A 22,332-nucleotide genomic window follows, 5' to 3' on the forward strand; every position below is an offset into this window, starting at 1 on the left:
GAATCAGAGTTGATCGAGACGTCGAAGCATAGAGTCGTTAGAATTGAGTTGCGAGTGTTGTCGAGTGTTAGAGTTGCTAGTGAGAGAGAGAGAGAGAGAGAGAGAGAGAGTTACCAAATAGTTGTCAAGTTATTTGTTGTAAATACGAGCGTTGCATTTAGTTTTCCTGTTAATCAAACATCGTTTCTCTGTCTAACTAATATCTGTATTTTCAATCCATTATTAATATATTCCGATATTACAAGTGGGGGCTCGTCCGGGATTGAATAAGACAGAGAAACGATACGATTTAACGGAGCTATTTCTGCGGGAGTAGAAAAGAATAGAATAAAATGGCAAACGTTGAAGACGAACGATTGTCGGGTGAAGAGGATTTGACGCTGGAGGAGCTGAGGAGTAAGCTCGCACAGATGAATCTGCCTATATCCGGTGCGAGATCAGTGCTGGTTGCCAGGTTGAACAGAGCGTGCAAACCTGGTCGATCTACTCCTAAGGATTCGAAGCGTGGCGAAGAACCAACAAACCAGCGAGATCTAAGAAGCAAGCAGAGAGCCGAACGCAGTCAAGAGGGAGAGGAAGACCTCGAGAAGCTGAGGACGAAAGAGCTGAGAGCGCGTCTCGTTAGCTTGGGGTTGAAGGTAACGGGAAGAAAATCCGAACTACGCGCGCGGCTACAGGCGGCCCTAGAAGGAGACGATGTATCGTCGGAAGAAGAGAGCTCCGACGAAAGTGAAGGCGAGGACGATAAACAAGGCGCGCGAGAATACAGGAGAGGCACGCGAGCGGTGTATCAGGACCGCGATGAGTAGCAGCAGAAGGTATGCGTCGGTTCGATGTTGAGTCTTAAAGACGTGGAAGACTCATTAGAGAAATTCAGCGGGGATGATCTGCTGAGGGTAAATCAGTGGGTGGAAGACTTCGAGGAAATGGCAGAAGTGTGGGGTTGGTCAGACGCCCACATGGTGGCCTATGCTAAGAAATTACTCGCAGGCTCCGCTCAGGCCTTCGTACGACAAAAACGATGCGCGAAGTCCTGGGCAAAGCTAAAAAAGGCGTTGAGGAATGAGTTTGAAAATGTAGTAAGCGACCAACAGATACATGGCGAGTTATCCCATAGAAAGAAGAAAGCAGATGAGAGTCTGCAACAATATATGTATCACATGTGCGGGATTGCAAAACAAGGAAGGGTTGATACGCAATCCTTGATAGACTACATTATTCAAGGCATTCCCGACGAGGTCGCGAACAAGACTGTGCTATACGGAGCCAGGAATATCGAGCAATTAAAAGAGCGTTTCAGGCGCTACGAAGCGATAAAAAGAGATATGGAGATGAGGACGAAATTTGAGGAGCCGAAGAGTAACAGGGTAAAGCCGGTGGCGAAGCTGTCCGAAACCGAGAGGAACAAGGAACCCGGTCGATCTGGAGATGCGAGGAAGACGCGATGCTACAATTGCTTCAAATGTAGGGAGTACGGACACATCGCATCAAGTTGCGACAATTTGGGTGAGCCCTCAAAAAAAGTTTACAGCGTGTTTCGGTCGTTACAAACAAGGCGTGGTAAGGATGTTAAGATGGAAAATTTCAAATTGAGCGCGTTGATAGACACCGGTAGTGAGCTGACTCTAATGCGAGCAGATCAGCATGTGAAAATCGGAGCGCCCAGATTAAGTCGGGAAATCGTTGGATTTGGCGGTGTCGGTTCCGGAAGGAATTTTACGCTCGGGAAATTTTCCACGAACATTATTATAGACAATGAGTCGTACTGTATAACCATACACGTAGTTCCAGACACAGTGATGCAACATTCGCTTATTATTGGCGCAGACTTTTTGGACACTGTTGAAATAAGTATAAAAGGGGAGAATCTTTTATTAGTAGAATAAAGGACGAAAATCCCGATGAGTGTCCGGAAGTCCTCAAGATAGATGTAGAGACACAGGCGAGTGAGATAGATTTGTCACACGTTAAGGACATGCAACATAGGCTAAAAAGAGATTTGAAGAGAACCAAAGCATTGCTAAGAGACGCTCAAACGATGCTGGAGAGATCGAAAGGTGACTCGACGGGTAAAGCAGCTTTACGACAGCTGAAGAACCAGTTAGAAGATGCAGAATGCGCTAGAGCAGTTGCAGTTAAAGCGAAACAGGCACTGGAGCAAGAACCGAATGAGACGCAGGCTTCGTTGCAGGAAGTACTGCGGCAACGTTCCGAAGCAGAAGATCGTGTTAATGTAGCTAGTCGCGAACGAACTGAGCTACTGTCGCAATTGGAAGAAAATAAAGAAGAGTTAGCAGAAGTTTTGAAGAAGTATCGGGCAGCTGTGCAGCAAGTGTCGGAGGAACGGAGAATAGTGGCAAGACACGTGGTGATTGGTAAAGTGGACCACGAGATGGTGTCCTCGTCGGATTCTTGCGGCCAGCAGGAGGACTTAGCGAACATCACGAGGAGGAAGAATCTGGCTAAACAACAGCAACAGGATGTTGTTGATGATATTTGCGAATTTACTGAGAAGGATAGCGTTGCGGATGTGAGGGTTGTTTCAAGTTTTCGGATAGACTCGAAGAGAGTGAATGCAAGGCGAACGAAAAGACAAGGGAAGTCGCACGTGCGGAATCCCTCCAATAATATCGATATACAGAGGATGTGGATGACGAGGACGACGATGGGATTGTCGAGGACACGATGAACGTGAAGACCTTCGAAAAAGAAGAGATCATAGTCTCGGTAGATGGTAAGTTGTTAACGTCTTCCATGTACGAACCGAGCCTACGAAAATGTCACGATGCTGCCACGACGATCAAAGCCCCTGACAAGAGTGAAATGGGTAAACAAACAACGGAGAGGAAGATAGAGGAAGAGCGAAAGAGGAGCAGTAGCATCGAGGACGAACAGGCCGCGGTGTTCCAAGAGGAACGAGATCAGCTGCGTGCGGACGCAAAGAGACGGATTGAGGAGATCCAAATCCGAAACAAGCGGGCGTATAACAGGAGACGCAAGAAGGCGACAGCATACAGGACGGGAGATCTAGTGGCAATCGAGAGGATGCAGAGGGGTCCCGGGCTAAAGCTGCATCCGAAGTTTCTTGGACCGTATCGGGTGATAAAAGTCCTGCGAAATGACCGATGCATAGTGCAGCGAGAGGGGGAGCACGAAGGGCCACGTACAACTTCCACGGCAGCCGATCACATGAAATGGTGGAATGCTGACGATAGTGATGTAAGTGCGAGCGGCGATGATGAGCACATCTGAGGGCAGATGTGATTGTCAGGAAAGGCCGATTGTAATATCGTAGAATAGCTTTGATTGGAGATCGGCTGAAAATAGAAAAACCGTGTACGTCGTGTTTCTGTGGTTCGTTTACATTTAAGAGTGCCTACGTGACTAAAGGCACGTAGTTGGTAGTTCTTACATAGGTATGAGGGAAACAATAGACAACGTTAGAAGAAGGACGGTTTCGCTATTCAAGGCGAATCGAAAAGTGTGCGTGTTGCGAGAATCAGAGTTGATCGAGACGTCGAAGCATAGAGTCGTTAGAATTGAGTTGCGAGTGTTGTCGAGTGTTAGAGTTGCTAGTGAGAGAGAGAGAGAGAGAGAGAGAGAGAGAGAGAGAGAGAGAGAGAGAGAGAGAGAGTTACCAAATAGTTGTCAAGTTATTTGTTGTAAATACGAGCGTTGCATTTAGTTTTCCTGTTAATCAAACATCGTTTCTCTGTCTAACTAATATCTGTATTTTCAATCCATTATTAATAAATTATAATTAATCGAACAAAATTACACCTTTAATATATTCCGATATTACATTACCGTGATGTAATATTTATCATGCTTATTTTGTACGTAAAACGAATCGTTGGAATATTCCCGAAGCTAACGAAGCATTTCCCAAAAGTTAAACCGAAGAGATTAACGCGAATAGTTAAGTGAAATTTTTCCATTAACTTGCTGACCAACCGGCAAATAAAAAATCATAAAAATTGTTTCAATGTGTTGAGGTCACGCATAACTTCTTTTTTCATTGACGATTACCAAACAGGTAAAATTTCGAAATTGTACGAAGGCCACGTGACCAGATCGTATTGGAATTTGAAGTGCATGGAAAAAGACAACTCGAAGTACAAACCTTGAGCTGTACTACTCGAAGTACAAACGTGAACTAATGGATGCAGAAAAGCAATTAACGCCAAACATCCGAACAGCATCTTGGAGCCCGTCATTGTTCTGAAATAAAAGAAGTGACGAATTAAAAAGACGCAGGACTAATAATAATAAAGGAAACTTAGTTCGTATTATAAATTGAATTTACATCAGAAAAGAAGCACGACCAAGCGAAACAGATCGTAGAAATGACAAATATCATCGATATACGTTTCAGTGTAATTTCACTTTTGAAAATTATTTAGTTTAATACGATCGTATTCATCGCTCCGAAACTTTCATTGTGCTGCAATTTGTGCTGCGTCTTTTTAATTTCTCTATCTTTCTGTGTTTTCGGAAAAATTACTTGAAAGATTAAGAATTGCTTGCCTTATTTTATTTTCGATTAGTTAGGATTTGATTATTCCAGGTAAGGTTTATTATTTATAACAGGTTTTATCACTTGTTTATTATTTAGGAGTTTGTTATTTTAGGATTAGTACCTTTTAGGATTTCTTATCCTTCGAGTTTCTGTTTCAGATATCTAGGTCTATTTCAAGATGTTTTATTACATTAGGATTATTTATTCGATTAAGATAATTTAAGAGTTTCACAATGTACAAAGAAATAATCGCGTGAAATTTAGATTTATGCTTTAAACGTATTAAACACGCGGTAATTTCAATGTCTATAGCCTCGAACGTGTTCTGATTAGTTGTGTCATTGTCTGTGACATTGAAATCACAAAAATCCATTGCAAGTGTGCTGTCATGCAATGTGGATGTAATTGGGTTTTTTGGGGTTAGGTTGGGGTTAGGTTGTATCATCTGATTTGTACAGTACTATTTTAACGCAAGGACAGGAAAGTTATTATATATTTCCCGTCCATTATTTGAATCGTTGTGAAGTGTAACGAATTATATTCGATTCGAGGAGATGTTAATGAATTACCCATTTCATATGTAATTACATGGAAATAAAAATCATTGCAAAAGTAATTGATCTAATGACAACGGAATTTCCAATATTTTTTTGTTTCGTCACCTCTTTTTCGTAATATATCTTTTATAGGTACGTGATTTATTAATCGTTCGAATGGAAATAATTATTCGTATAATATTCAAACGATTCTAGCCATAAAATAAATTAAAACGATACCTGTCAATGATATGCAATCTGCGTATGACGTCAACCTCGATCTATGCTTATACAAGAAATTTTATCAATCAATGACTAGATATACAATAATCAAATATTATAAAATTTCCTGAAAACCTTTAGGTGTTAATATCTTTAATATTTGCAAGTTATTGTTTAGCGCTAATTAGTTAGAATGTAACAAGTGGTGTACCAGAATTGAGATAATTAAGCCACACGAACAATCTTATTTAGATCTTTTTAATTTTTTAATTCTCTTTTGCTCTAATACTTCGTAAAATTAATCTTCATTAGCTACTACACTTCATAGAATAACAAGAGATAATTTTTCTTATATAACGTTTCATTCATAAAATCTATCATTAAAGTATATCTTCATAAAAATATCATTCCATACTAACGGTATATTTGGCGTCATACGAGATAACAGTTACCAGTGATGACATATGTAACTTTATAAAGATATCTCGTTTTATTATATATTAAAAGAATGTACTCATTGCTGCTATATTTCAGATGAAAAAAAGGCGGCAACGATTTTACAGTAAAATCGTTCGTTTACAACTGATTCATTTACATTTCATGATAATACTGTGCATTCTGAATATGCTATGATTTGGTTTAAAATAATAAATAGTCCATTCTTGCATACTATTGCTCCAGCTTTACTTGTATTTTCGATATTGGTATAAATAGAAAGACAATTAATGTCGTTCGAGTCTATTTTCGGATCATTTATATTACGTTTAATCCATATAGTTATCATATGAGACATAGTATCGTAAAATTTGGAAGAATAAAACGTTCGTACAGGAAGTACATTTTATAAGAACTCCAACAAATCTGCGTGTGCACCTAAAATACAAACTGATAGTGATAGTGATTGTTCATAAGTTTATATACATTATCTAATGTCAATCGAAGGTATCAATTCTTTTTCTCCATAAGAGTACTTTTTCATTTATATGTGTTCAAAAATACATGTGTTCAACCGTGAAGCATATGTCACCTACAACGAAAAAGAGTTTTCCTATACTTAATATTTCCTTTATATACCTATGAAAGTCTATTCTTCGCGTAGTATGAAATTATGAATAAATCTGGAATATTGTTCAATCTGAAAAGAAAAATAACTTATTGACATCATTCATTGATACGAGATTCAGAATGTTTGTTTTGTCTTGCAGAAAAAGAAGGCAGCCCTCCCTTTCTTTTAATGTGAAATAGAAAGCGAAAATTTGAAAACAGATTTTTTGGAAATTTACTTGCAAATATCGTTTTCAATATCGTGATTTTCTTCCCAATGGTACTGTACTTTCAAATTTTCCAGTATCCCTCTAAAAACAAAAAGTCGAACCTCGTTATTGTTAACGTAGGCATTACAAGGAAGAGAAGTATTAGAAAGCAGCTCCTTTTTATTATGGATTTCTCTATAATCATGTAAATAAGAAATTCCGGAAATTTTTTCCTCAAGAATTTAATTCTTGTGTTTTGATTGATAATTATTACACTGCATACTAACTTTTCGCATACTGTTCGCGTCTAACAGTTTCCTAATAATAACTACTTCAAAATTACATATGTTCTTGCACGAATTCAAAAGTACGTATGATACAATTACAATTGATTCTAAAATAATAATTATTTAAAGATATTAAGATACTAATTAAACGTTTCACTGTATTTCAAAATCTGGAACAACAAATTTTTATTTATAAAAAATGAAACTGTCTTTATATATTCTTTGTCACGATGCTATTTCTTATTACCGTGTCGACATTTTTTAAAATTCATTTTGTTATCTCTACGCAATATGAAAATTCATATACTGCTTAATATTTTTTACATATTATCCATCCACCGCATGATATCTCCTGAAAAATCAAAATATTAATGTTATATTATTACAATGCTTCTTAAATTTCAATTTTTGACAAATTTGAAATCCAATATATTTTGCACAATTATTATTTATCAAAAAATTCCAAGTTAGTAACTTTCTTTTCAAATGGCAAATAACATATACTTTGACTTACCTGTAAGTTTTTGTTCCTAATCATCATTTCCTCTTATAGAACATCATTATTGTTCTTATAATTACTACCAGTGTCATAGATATTGTAGTGGCTACAACTGAATTAATAGAAAATGATAAATAACTGTGTATAACACTAACACATAATTGTGTATAACAATGACACATAACTTTTACTTACACTTCTGTCGATAAGGGATTACTTACTGTGATATCCTGTTGATGTTTCTTAAGGCACTTGATTAGGTGCGATACGGTATCATTCCTTATGGTATACTGTAGATAAGTATTTTAGAAAATAACAAGAATAAATCTAAATTATTCAGAGGTTCCAGTTTCGGCTTAGACATAAATACAGGACCATTTGCAAAGAAGAAAGGGTGCGTTTCTACAGCCTCGTTATAGTAACCATGAATACCAATCTCTGAATTACTGGTTACTAAACATAAATATCCTATAAAATTTAATATATTTCTTTAATTTTTAATACATACATGAGTTAGTAGTTCTAAATTATGAATCATCCTACCTGTGATATTACGCTTTTCCTTATAATATCATCACTCGAGTGAACAACATTAAGATCATGTAAACCATGTCATCCTATCTTACTGTGAAGATACTTAGTTATGTTATCTAACATTATAAAAATATCATCAAATTCAAGTCCTTTTATTCACATCACATGGCCACGACGATCTGGTTCTTCGTTATATAATGTTCTAAAATTTGTCGTATATATAGGATGTACAAACCGTGATATCAAGGTATCAGTTCTTCCTTCCCAAGGGACAGTTTCATTAAAATTCTGATAGAATTAAAAATTAATTATTAATATTCTAACAATCATATATGTTAAATACGTTATAGTCAACGATATATACCTGAGCGAATGTAGGGGTGATTCCTTGATAATTATAAATGTCATCAGCCCACATCATTGTGCCACTTCTTTGTACTCCAGCCTCTAGATTAACAGCCTAAACAAACATACGAAATTTTATAGAAGCTGTACAAAATATAGTATATATGCGCAATATTGAAGCGTTCAAGGGGATATAAAGGTAATGTACATCACATACACGTGTACTCTCATGCAACAAAATACAATTAGATTTAATAGTATAAGCTCTTTTATTCATCATAATAGATTGGAAATTTAAGTGTCTTACGAGGGTGAGTAAAAAGTTACCCGCTCTGTCGGTGTAGAATTTATTTTAAGCAATTGTCAAAAAAGACATACATCATTTTTTGACATAATCACTCGATTTCTGTATACACTTTGTCCATTTGCCGAAGGACCTTTGTATTTTCTCATTAAAAAATGTTTTGGGCTGAGCTGCGAACCACGAATGCATCGTCGTCTTCACCTTTTCATCAGCTTTTTCGGCATCCATCTCGCACAAACTTTTTAAAATCCAAATCTGTCGTGCACTATTGCATAAGCAGAGCCGTGGCTGATTTGCAAATGATTTGCCACATTATCCAGTGTCACTCGTCTATTCCATAGAGCATAAGTTCATGAGCACGTTCAATGTTGTCATCGTGGATGTGGACGGGCGTCCAGCTGTTTTTTCATAACACTCGTGCGATCTTCTTTGAACTTTTGTGCCCATTCAAACACACTTCGTGACAAAACACTTTCTCCATAATGTGCATTAAATCTTTGATAAATATAGGCATCAAACATAACCTCCGACCACAAGAAACGAATCACAGCATCCTGCACTGTTTTCCTGCAAATCACCATTGCAAAGCGCCATTACTCGCGCAACGGTCACAAACGAATTGACGTAACACAAAGAAACCTGCGCAGCAGCACTGAACAGATATTGACGTCATACGAAGAGTGCAGATGGATCAATACGGTCGACAGAAGTTTTAACTATCTGGAGTGCGGATAAATTTTTACTGAGAGTCGTATAGGAATCTATAATCTGTAAGTACACCTTTGGCTGAATGGAAATTTCTCTTACATATAGTCAAAAATGCTGAAACTGTGTATTGAATTGGAAAGTGATAAAAAATAAGTGAAGTTTCGAGGTTGCATGTGATTGCATGAGTACACAGGACGTTTTTAGCGAATAAAAAATAATTTTGAAAGACACGAGACTTATCTTGTATTTTATGCACTCTCTGTGTCCGAATTTCCAGAAGCTCTCTATCTTATGAAGTGTTTTAGATTAGCCGGAAAATTTTGTACGTACGTACAAGAAGTATACGATCTAAGTGGAATATTCCATTATTCTCTTGATACAACAGAAACGAAATTTACAGAACTTCTCAGAAAGTTGGTTTATTATTACCAAATTAATAGAATTAATACACGTTTATCATCTTTACATACCTAAGTCGTGGAGGTTTATCGTGCGTAAAAAATTAGTGTCGTTTCAAAGTTACATTTCGTACATTTTAAGCCTATAATTTGTAACGTACAAAACAATGTAAATTTGAGCTGTTTCTTATCTCCACAATAAGAAAATCCAACTTTACGTTTTTTACACAATGATATTTATGGAACAGTAATATCATATTATTGCATCGCTTGGAGAATGAAGTCAAGGTACGATGTGACCCTAGTGTAAACGCTGGGATACCCAGCTGTGCCGCACTTATAAGCATAAGACACAATACCTATTAAATACGAGGTTAATTCATGTTGTATCAGCAGTGGTCCGCCGCGGTCAGCCTGAAAGGATCGTTAAATTTTTAATCAAAGACACTGAAATATATCGATCGAATTGTATTGAAATTATACTTATATACAGTAATAATCTTCTATTGATTTGTGTATTGAAATACTCCAATTTATAACGTACATGTTATATGTATTTTGAGCAAAACTAAGATTAGAAGGAAATTAGATTAAATACCATAACGAGGTGTGAGAAGTGGGCAAAACTATTAAATTGTGTTTATCTATTATTTTTAATGTTTAAGACGTCGATTTGATGTTAATTCGAATCGACGTGTCTTCAGATACCGTATAGTTTGTAGTAACTCTGTAACTTAATTACCGTACAAGAATCCTCTCCACCCTGAGCATGTTCGGCGCATATTATACCATCAGTGATATCAGGTGCATTAGGAAATTTGGAATAAGCTATTTTGCATTCGGCGTTCTTAATCACTGGCATTTGTACTTCCATTAATGCATTACGTCGTGGTCGTCCTACGAAGAAAATAAGAAAGATATTTAAGACTGGAACTATTTAATTTTATTATAAAATTGATATCACTTACTATATCTTAATGCTCCCCATCCAGCAACAAGGGGGTTATAGCCGACGAAGTTGCTCTTTCGTAGGGGCTCTTTCGTACAAATGGGATATACGTACCCTGAAAAATAAAAAAATAAATGAAAATGCAGGAAACGAATGACCAAAAGTATGAGAAAGAATTATACACGCTTTATGACACAATATATGTGTACAGTAAGAAATTTCAGGATATGATACTTCAGTAATACTCAATAGCATATATATATATATATATATTTGAGGACTTACTCGAAAATGGCACCTCCTCCACCAATCTAAGAATGACAATATTATGATTGTGTATGTTTTCTATTCCATCCATATGTGCACAATGTGCTGCGGTCAAAACATGCCTAGCCGATATCAGGGAACCTCCGCACTTCCATAGTGGTTTGTCTGGGTTTCGGGGATTACGAAAACCTAATGCAGCGATCCATGGCCAAGCGCCTAAAATGCAATAGTCATAGTTGTGAATATACATAATTTTTTCTCACATAACGGGTAACAACGATTATTACCTATTCGATATTCGATCATACAGCAGACGATAAGTACATACGTACAAATACTCTGAAATAGAGATTTGATAAAGACAGAAATTAAATTTTTATTCCAGTGGAATACAAATTATTAAATAATTCTATATAATTTCTATTTGAACTATACTGAACTATAAAGTTCAAACGTGTAATTTCTGCCCTAACAGTTTTTGATCTCTATCCATATTATTACTCCTATATCAATTTTTTATTTCAAGCAAAAAGATACTCTTCCTAACATGAAGTAAAAGAAAGAAATAATTCAAGTTAATAAGTAAAGTTACTACCGATAAAATCATAGCATTATTATTTAGTCTAATTGAAATGTACATTGATGTGCTGTTTAATGCCTTTAAAGTTCATTCTTTGCAGTAAATGGCTTATTATTAATCGGAAAGAAAGACATAAAACGTACCAAGTTCAGCTGGTTTACCATCGACCACCCTGGTATGAGAGACGTTGCTAAAACCACAGTATGGTGGTCGCAAAGCCTTATACTTATACACAGTTTTTATTAAAATTTCTCTCTTCTCTTTGTTTGGATCGTTCGGACAGCAAACGATCGTAACATTGCCCTGGTATCTGCACACTGATCGTCTATAAAAATCGGTGGCTGTACGGTACTGTATCTGCCATATTTCTTGCAGAGGTTTACATTTTCTGTAGTCAAGGCACCTGCCTTCTTGATTGTCCGGTGTGGTACATTCTGGATCAAACAATTTTAAAACATTTATACAGTTCAAAGATGCGTAAGAAAGCGACACCGATTACTCAACTTTCGAAGTAAAAAGCCGATCAAGTCCACCGGATTGCCCTACAGACACGTATTAATCCGTAAGAGTGAGTCATCATGTTGATAATAATTATCTAAAGAAACTTTTCACGTGAAAATATAAAATTTTAATTGATTAGATATTGTGTTAGCCATACTTAAGAAAGAAAATGAAAATGAATGAAATGAAAGAAAAGGACTACCTTCAACCTCATTTTTTAAATAAACACTTTGTCAGTTTTTCGGTAAATAAATTCTTAGGAATTCAGGACAGTTTTTAGTGAATCATTTTGTTTCGACCGTTCGCGGAGAGACGCGATCGCGAGATAGCACGTCAACGAGAGTTGTAAGTTCCCATTACGATTAAATAATCGACGCCACGAACTGATCGATCCCCTTATTTCGATTATGATAATAAGGGTAGTTCAATGAAATTCCACAGAATTAACACAAATAAATTAATGTTTATTTCAACAACTTATTAACTAGAAAGATATAAATGGAACAAAAAAAATGTAACTGCGTTTTGGTTGATAAGTAATGCGCGACATACCACATGTGTTGACGGTTCGACTTCTCGAAAAGTTCTGAACGCCTTTCGATTTTTTTCGTTTTTTCTGGAAGGCGACCCCCACTACGTTCGGATCACGCCACATTCTTTTACAGCGAGGTAAAATACGGGCCACGAGTCGACGTTTCTGGAAGTCGCCCTGCTTAATGAACCATGCGCTTGCCACTACAATGTTTGTTTGCCGGGCAGACGCGACGATCCGTCTGCGACATTATAGTGCCGCGATCGATAGTTAAGAATATGACCTATGGTAAGCCGCATGGCGTAACATTCTCCCCCCGTTGAGAGGGTACCGATCAAACTAGCGAGGTGTGGTTGAGGTTCCCATCTTATTTCGTCTCGATGGCTAGTTGTTCGGGTTTCTCGAGATCGGGTTGAATTGGCAGTGGGACAAGCCTTTTGACGCCCCGATCCAAAATGCTCTTTGCCGTCTGAACTGTAGCTGTCCGGATGACACCATCGGCGCCTGGATGAACCTTGATAACTCGGCCCAGAAGCCAATGCATGGAGGGAACGTTGTCCTCTCTGAGGATGACGATTGTGCCCTTTTGGATGCTGTGTCCACCCTTGCTCCATTTATTGCGGTTGGTTAGCTCGTTCAAATACTCCTTATGCCAGCGGTTCCAAAAATGTTGTTTAAGCTGTTGGATATGCTGCCATTTGGAGAGTCGGTTCGATGGAATGTCTCTGAAATCTCGATCACGTAAGCACATTAATGAATCGCCAATGAGGAAATGTCCGGGAGTGAGGGCTAGGAGATCATTTGGATCGGTGGAGATAGGAGTTAGCGGGCGGGAATTGAGGACTGCTTCTATTTCTATGATAAGAGTATTACGGTGTTAAGCTCATATGTTTCTGTTTCTCCACTCGCGCTGCGCCATAATATCCTTTGATATTTCCGATCCTCTGGTCGTACGAGGAATTGCCGATACATTTTCTCGATGTCGCCAGTGAGTACGTACTGATGAGCGCGGAATCTAATTAATATACAAAATAAATTGTGAATTGATTCGAGAATTTAGGATTTCCCCATTTTCATGATTATCGTGATTTTTGTATAAATATATTTTTTAAGATACTAATAATTAGGTACTTATAAATTAGTATTATCAATTATTTTGCATTTATAATTCCGCCTCTAGTATAAGTGTTAATTGAAAACTAACTTTATGTTTCAAAAAGTACTAGCAAAGTCGTTGAGTAACAAGCCACTGATGCTAACACAAATAGCATTGTCGTAATTAAATATTTCTAAATATTCATTTTTCATTTTGAACCTGTAGAAACAATTTATTATATATACTATTAGCTAAGTAATTGCATATTTAATTAAGTCGAAATATAAAACTTAGTTATTTTAATAATTTAAAAAATAAAAAACTGACAAACATTTCAATTTAATTTATGGTTGGAACAAAAGACAGTTATTCTTCATTAATTGAAATATTGCAATGCAGAGTACTTTCCAAAATACGCCGAGAGTATTCCTGATGGTGAAACGAGCGTTGCTTCATCGAACGCAGCTAAAGAAAACAACATCTATGTAGTTGGTGGTACGATGCCTGAAATAGAGGGCGCTAAATTGTACAATACCTGTACTATTTGGGGTCCCGATGGAACTTTGATAGCAAAACACCGAAAGGTAAGTAATATATTCCTTTATGGCTTTGAATTTGAAAATATTGGGGTGAAGAAAGTGACTCTATCTAGGAATAATTTAGGAATATACATATGTACATACGTATACTATAACCAATTCTATAATTTACGGTTTATAAAATACGTTATGATACGGGAAACGCCCATTTTTGTTGTAATGTGTTTGTTGTTGTATAAATTTTTCACATACTTAAAATATTATTATACTTATTTTTTCTCCTTTTTAAACATTATTAAATGATAAGATTTTTTAATAAAAGAAAGTGATAAAAACGCTGTCAGTTATTAAATAAAAAATAATTAAAGTTTAGGAGTTGGTAACTTTGATATTAAATTACAAAAGTTGCAGCAATAGAATTAGCGACCACATTTTTATGTTATTAGGTACATCTATTCGACATCGACATTCCTAATAAGATTACTTTTCGAGAGAGTGATTCACTCAGTCCTGGTAACTCCCTAACGACGTTCGATGTGAAGGGCTGCAAAATAGGTATTGGCATTTGCTATGATATTAGATTCGAGGAAATGGCACGCATTTATCGGAACAAAGGTACAGTAACTTAATCGATCAATACTTAACTAGCAAAAAATTAAATATCTTTCTTAAATATATTCTATATAAAATTAATATAATCTGTAACTCTGTATAAAAAGAAGCTTAATTTAAAAAAACCAGTATATTTGCTGAAAATGAAACAAATAAAAGAATTAAAAGCACAATAAGAGGACTGTCCTCGCATATTCAGAAATGATGGAATGTGAACCGTGCAACTACGAAGTTAATTGGTATTCGGTGGCTTCATATTTCCTGCTTCTCTGGGTTAGGTTGCCAAATGCTGATATATCCAGCGGCATTCAATATGACCACTGGACCACTGCACTGGTCATTACTTCAGCGTTTCAGAGCGAATGATAATCAATTATACGTTGCCTGCATATCACCGGCTCGTGTTCCTTAAGCAAGTTACGTCGCATGGGGACATACACAGTTGACCAATCCCTGGGGAAAGATTCTTTACGATTTGGAAACTCAAGAGAATATGGCAGTCACCGATATCGGTAATTTACAGCTTAAAATTAAAAGCGAGAGATCCATGATGTAATTAATTTTTAGTCTCGTTAATTTATCGATTTAGCCATCTTCCTCTGTATTTGTTGAATTTATTAGTAAGCATTACTTATTACTTCGTATGTTTCTTTTTTCTATCAGATCTAAAAGTTGTTGAGGAAGTAAGGGCTCAGATACCTACATTTTCTCAGAGACGTACAGATTTGTACGACACTGTCTGTAAGAAGGAGTAACTCTACACTAAAACAGAAAATGTTTTTTTATAATATTTCTACTACGATATCCTTTTTTTGTGAATTATTACTAATTTCTTATCATTTGTACTAAATGAATGACTCAATTAAGAAAACCAAAACGTTATAAATAATAATCTGTATATCTTGTGTATCAACATGTAATTGGATATTATAATAATATAGGAATGCTATAATAATATAGGATAATAATATAGGAGAATAGTAATATAGAAAAAAACTACATGCTTTTAAACACCTTTAATATCGATCACATAAATTGTTATAATTCACAATGATTACGCATACATAAAAGACCCCTTGATAGTAAAATTTACGATCAAAAGGCAATTACGTATCGTTTAACAACATTTAATTTATAACACCTTTTAAACATTTAGACAGATTAACACATAACACTTCTTATATATAAACATCAATTCGAAGTTATCAGCTTGGAGAAATTGGTCGATTAATACCTGTAGATTGTCTGTCTCGATGAAAGACTTAAAGAGAGCAAAAACATGATAATGCCGCTAATATAATATTCCTTCTTTCTTGTATCTGTCTGCCTCTCAGGTCGTTTTACTAATTACAATAAGTAATTTCGCCTTCTTTGCGCTCTCTTTTAACGCATTCGAGACCGAAAGAAATTCATATCAGTCAGTAGGCAAGGGTATAGTATACATATTTTATATATAACTTATGTAGTAATGTATATATCATGTTAATTTCATATTTTTTTCAATATAGAATTATTATATATATATATGACTGTACATAATACATTATAGAATAACATAGTATATAATTTTATATTTTAAAAATATGAGGCATACTATTTAAGATTGTCATCGATTTAAAATCAAAGTATGAAAAGGATACCCTGGAGAGAGTAAAACACAGAATCATTCTAACTAAACATTCAGATCGTACCGACACCTAGGTATCGTCTTACAATTAAATCTCGGTCTCGAATGGATTAAAATGAAATACATACTTGCAGCTTCAACATCTTCAATATCGAGAAGATTCAAACTTTACAAATAAATGTAAATTGCGATGTAAAACAACGCGATGTAAAAAGGGAAAAAGGAGGAAAGAAGGAACAGGGAAGCAAAGAGAAGAAACGAATTTTTCATTTTCTCTTGCCAGGAATATAAGATGCTAAGTAATCTTCCTAAGTAATCTCCTCCAGCTTTTTCTAGTTTGATCAATAATTATTAGTACATGTTAGGAAAACAAATAGAATTTTTGTTCTCAAGCGAGGTATAATCTAAATTTTGTATGTACACAAAAATGTTAAATATCTGTAATAAACATGGTATAATCAATTTTTTTACATAAAATTATATTGTATAGGCTATTGTTATTTAAACATTTTAAATTGGATGAAGAAAAAAAATGACGCAAATAAAACGTAGGACATTTTAATTAAAGAGACTAATATAGAGATTTATCTACTTAACTGTGATTAAATCATCTCCACTTAACGCTCTACCTCTTCTATTAATTATGCTTCGTTAAACTATGATTACAGAGGATGGGTTTTTTGATAAAATGACATTCTGACAAATATATATAGATCGATATATATAGATATAGATAGACAAATATATAGATTCTTACAACAGTAGTTATGAATGAACAGTAGTTATTGTATCAATTCCGTTCTTCAGAAGCTTCATTTGTGAAAAGACAATTCGCCAGAATATGGATTCACTGTAGTTATAGCTATAGGATTTCAATCTAGTTGACAGACTTGCTTTACGTAGAGAATATCTGTCTCTTGTTCTACCTTATCGCGATTCTCTCCTCATCTTATACGCTTTGTCGAGCAAAGTAATATTGGCATATATCTCGGCTCTGGTTACAATCATTAGTTTCCGCCTAAACGGTTAGAATCACATAGCTCGCGCTCTACTCTCGTTTATTCAACATTCAGGCCATATGGTCGCATGCGACGAGTTTTATGTTAATTCCGACCGATTACAATACCTTTCTTTCGTTTACAAGGAACGACGAGACTGGCAGTTGCGTGATTTCCAATGCAAAAGCCGCGATATCTGCACGATAACCTAACCTCAACCGATTTTGTTGTACTATTCTTACGTGGACTTCGTTTGTACCACTTTCGTAACAAAAATAGAATACGTAGAACACAGCATTCCGTTATGCGATATTGTCGATTCCTAACATCCGAAAAATCAGAGATAATTATTTCCCTACAGTTGTACATTTGTGTGAAAAATTACGAACGTAAAGTTGTTTGGTGCATGCACAGTCCTCCCCTCCGCTGCATTTGCGTGGACATGCTAGAAAGATTCACTTTTCCACGGTGAAACTGTATGTATTATAATTTCATTTTTACAAAGGTCGAACATCCTACTATGCATAAATTTAATATTAATATAAGCAGGTTTCGTGTTAAGTATTACATCTGACGTATAAGCACACGTGTGTACGAGCCTTGGTTTTAAATGTCTTATAGTAGACACCGAAAAGATTATTCAGTTGGATATCTGACTCAATATCAATATTTTACTAGGAGATAACATGTTAAGAACACGTTGGTGGATGGCATGGGAGATGATGAATGAAGACATACTTCTGTGAGATACATAAAATAGTAGTCAGAACGTATTTTGGCGCTTGGGGACAGCAACAGCTTTTTTTTTTTTTTATTTATTTGTTGGAATTACAATCAATTCTCGCGTTGAGAATTTTCAGTAATTTTTCTGGCGTGGCGCAGTGACATGGCTGTTTATTTACAATAAGTTAATACTTATTATAGATAGGTATAATTTATAAGTATTATAAGTAAGTGCATTAGCTTAATTTGGATAATTAAATGAATCTAACGTTTAGGTCTAGCGGGTAGTGCCTCTTCAGCCTGCGAATCTGGTCCGTCGTATCGAGTAGTCCAGTGATTAGGGGGTTTCGGTGTTTCTTGACTCTTTTGCTATATCTGTCGCTATATTTTGCTATTTCCTCTTTGACTGTAGGTATCTTGAGGTCGCGATGGATGGTTTCGTTGGTAACATACCAAGGTGCGTCTATTAAGGCTCTTAGCGTTTTCGATTGGAATCGTTGTAGTATTTCGATGTTGGAGTTACTTGCTGTTCCCCATCGCTTCCTATATCCCTATATTCCGTACTTGCTTCGCTTGGTACTTTTATAATTTTCGCAGTTACAATAAAAAATTTAATTCTTAACAGATTAAAGATTTAACCTCTTGCTTTATAGTGTACAATAATTTTTTTTTTTTTTTTTTTTGTATAGGTTATGTGATCCATAGTTTGAGTAAGCAGTACACACACACACACACACACACACACACACACACACACACACACACACACACACACACACACACACACACACACACACACACACACACACACACACACACACACATATTTACGTGACAAGCTTTCATTTCAATCTATATTTAAGATTAATATTTTATCAGTTTCTGTTCGTAACAACATCGAAGTAGTCAATAAGTTTGAGGAGTATAATTAAGGAAGCTATGAAGCAAGAGGTTAAGAACAAATTCTGAAAGAGGTTATGTACAACTCAGTAGTACTGCTTTACATTACTTTGCGAATTACTTTTCAAGCATAAAAATAGTTTAACAGCCACTTATAGTTACTTCCTTACCATTACATTCATTAAATTCGTTTGATTTTGTAAACTAAATAACCACGCTGACCAGCCTCTTATTTAAAATAGAATTATTTTGTCATATATCCAACAGTTTACTTTCTCTTCGTAAATATTATTAATAATTTTATCAATTTCGTATACTTCCATCCTTCGTATAAGTGACAATAAATCAGAAGAGCTTCATAGCAATATTGAACAACATACAGTCAACTACAGCACCATTAGATACATCCACCATACAGTCAACTACAACACCATTAGATAACAGCAATACAATAGATTATTATTTTCTACGTGTCATTGATTCATCATCATCATTTTCCATTTTTTTAGCATATGTAAAAACGTATCTGACGTAATCTTACCTCGCTCTTTGAGTACAAAAATCCATTCAAATGAAACAAAGGGAAAAGAAATAAGAAAACAAACACTCACATACGAATCTTCATTACATAACTGTATGTACTCCTCGAGGTATAATTACTCAGACACGTTACAGCGTACCTTCTTCGTTCCCTGATGGCTGATGTTGATCGTTGACGTTTATAGTGAAAGAATTTCGTCAACGGCGCCATCTGGATCCCTGTTGAAAAATTAAACTAGCCGCAACAGCACCATTAAGCTCATCACCCAGAGTAGCTTTTGTTGCTGAGTCGTGGAGGAATTATTATCATCAACGACATAAACTTTACCAGTTCCGGTAACGTTCTTCAGGTGATCCAGACATTCGAAATCACAACATTCTTTTCCAAGGCGAAATTTTCTGCATGGCTGTAGTAAAAAGAAATCGATCAATTGTACAGATCAATCGTCACTCGACTGCTCGAGAATTCAGGTCATCCAGAGAATAGAATAGAGACGTGGAAAAATGTAGTGCGATCATCGCAGTGGGAGGAAATAGGGGGATAGGGACCAAATGAATGAACGAGATGTTAAGGACAACTGACGATAAGTTCTTCTTTTGTCGGGAATTGCATGTTTGTGAATGGTTTGTGGGTGGTTAGGTGGAGAGAATTGAAGAGTTTGGAGGTGACTGGAAGAGTGTTTTGGGCAAGGTAGATTGCAGAATGGTTGCGGTAGCATTGTGTTAATTATGGGTTTGTACATGTAATCTTTGTATGTATCACTACATACAACCTAACGTATATTTTTAATAATACATCAGAGTTTTAGTTATTTCATAGCTATGAATTTTATACTCTATAATCTTGACGTTTTATTTCACAGAAGCGTTTGAATATCCATAAAAATTAAATGAACCAATGTATTCATTATCTTATAGAGAAGATATATTATTTTTAATTATGTTCCAATTATTTATCATGATCCTGATTTCCTTATTCTGAAAATTTGAAAGGAAGTTTTGTAGTTTGATACTTTCAGCGACAAAGGGTCAATATTGCTTTAGTATATTTCGTCACATATACATGTATATCTATATGAATTGAGGACTGCTTCTATTTCTATGATAAGAGTATTACGGTGTTAAGCTCATATGTTTCTGTTTCTCCACTCGCGCTGCGCCATAATATCCTTTGATATTTCCGATCCTCTGGTCGTACGAGGAATTGCCGATACATTTTCTCGATGTCGCCAGTGAGTACGTACTGATGAGCGCGGAATCTAATTAATATACAAAATAAATTGTGAATTGATTCGAGAATATAGGATTTCCCCATTTTCATGATTATCGTGATTTTTGTATAAATATATTTTTTAAGATACTAATAATTAGGTACTTATAAATTAGTATTATCAATTATTTTGCATTTATAATTCCGCCTCTAGTATAAGTGTTAATTGAAAACTAACTTTATGTTTCAAAAAGTACTAGCAAAGTCGTTGAGTAACAAGCCACTGATGCTAACACAAATAGCATTGTCGTAATTAAATATTTCTAAATATTCATTTTTCATTTTGAACCTGTAGAAACAATTTATTATATATACTATTAGCTAAGTAATTGCATATTTAATTAAGTCGAAATATAAAACTTAGTTATTTTAATAATTTAAAAAATAAAAAACTGACAAACATTTCAATTTAATTTATGGTTGGAACAAAAGACAGTTATTCTTCATTAATTGAAATATTGCAATGCAGAGTACTTTCCAAAATACGCCGAGAGTATTCCTGATGGTGAAACGAGCGTTGCTTCATCGAACGCAGCTAAAGAAAACAACATCTATGTAGTTGGTGGTACGATGCCTGAAATAGAGGGCGCTAAATTGTACAATACCTGTACTATTTGGGGTCCCGATGGAACTTTGATAGCAAAACACCGAAAGGTAAGTAATATATTCCTTTATGGCTTTGAATTTGAAAATATTGGGGTGAAGAAAGTGACTCTATCTAGGAATAATTTAGGAATATACATATGTACATACGTATACTATAACCAATTCTATAATTTACGGTTTATAAAATACGTTATGATACGGGAAACGCCCATTTTTGTTGTAATGTGTTTGTTGTTGTATAAATTTTTCACATACTTAAAATATTATTATACTTATTTTTTCTCCTTTTTAAACATTATTAAATGATAAGATTTTTTAACAAAGAAAGTGATAAAAACGCTGTCAGTTATTAAATAAAAAATAATTAAAGTTTAGGAGTTGGTAACTTTGATATTAAATTACAAAGTTGCAGCAATAGAATTAGCGACCACATTTTTATGTTATTAGGTACATCTATTCGACATCGACATTCCTAATAAGATTACTTTTCGAGAGAGTGATTCACTCAGTCCTGGTAACTCCCTAACGACGTTCGATGTGAAGGGCTGCAAAATAGGTATTGGCATTTGCTATGATATTAGATTCGAGGAAATGGCACGCATTTATCGGAACAAAGGTACAGTAACTTAATCGATCAATACTTAACTAGCAAAAAATTAAATATCTTTCTTAAATATATTCTATATAAAATTAATATAATCTGTAACTCTGTATAAAAAGAAGCTTAATTTAAAAAACCAGTATATTTGCTGAAAATGAAACAAATAAAAGAATTAAAAGCACAATAAGAGGACTGTCCTCGCATATTCAGAAATGATGGAATGTGAACCGTGCAACTACGAAGTTAATTGGTATTCGGTGGCTTCATATTTCCTGCTTCTCTGGGTTAGGTTGCCAAATGCTGATATATCCAGCGGCATTCAATATGACCACTGGACCACTGCACTGGTCATTACTTCAGCGTTTCAGAGCGAATGATAATCAATT

At 35.3% G+C, this 22,332-nt stretch overlaps 2 protein-coding genes across 2 annotated transcripts; one reads left to right on the forward strand and one right to left on the reverse strand.

Annotated features, from left to right (window-relative positions):
• Nucleotides 1–9,667: 9,667 nt before the first annotated feature.
• LOC126877578 (venom serine protease Bi-VSP-like) lies at nt 9,668–12,501 on the reverse strand. The gene is made up of 6 exons (XM_050640250.1): nt 12,455–12,501; nt 11,109–11,160; nt 10,840–11,037; nt 10,574–10,669; nt 10,348–10,502; nt 9,668–10,019 (listed from the first exon to the last, which is right to left on the reverse strand). Exons 2-6 carry the CDS (start codon nt 11,125–11,127, stop codon nt 9,864–9,866), a joined length of 624 nt encoding a protein of 207 aa, XP_050496207.1. The 5' UTR covers nt 11,128–11,160; nt 12,455–12,501; the 3' UTR covers nt 9,668–9,863.
• An 8,644-nt stretch (nt 12,502–21,145) lies between these two features.
• LOC126877576 (omega-amidase NIT2-A-like) lies at nt 21,146–21,983 on the forward strand. Its single transcript, XM_050640245.1, has 2 exons — nt 21,146–21,393; nt 21,793–21,983. The coding sequence occupies exons 1-2, from the start codon at nt 21,310–21,312 to the stop codon at nt 21,973–21,975; spliced, it is 267 nt and encodes an 88-aa protein (XP_050496202.1). The 5' UTR covers nt 21,146–21,309; the 3' UTR covers nt 21,976–21,983.
• Nucleotides 21,984–22,332: the final 349 nt, after the last annotated feature.

The sequence above is a fragment of the Bombus huntii genome, unplaced genomic scaffold (assembly GCF_024542735.1).
Source record: "Bombus huntii isolate Logan2020A unplaced genomic scaffold, iyBomHunt1.1 ctg00000193.1, whole genome shotgun sequence".
Classification (NCBI taxonomy): domain Eukaryota; kingdom Metazoa; phylum Arthropoda; class Insecta; order Hymenoptera; family Apidae; genus Bombus; species Bombus huntii.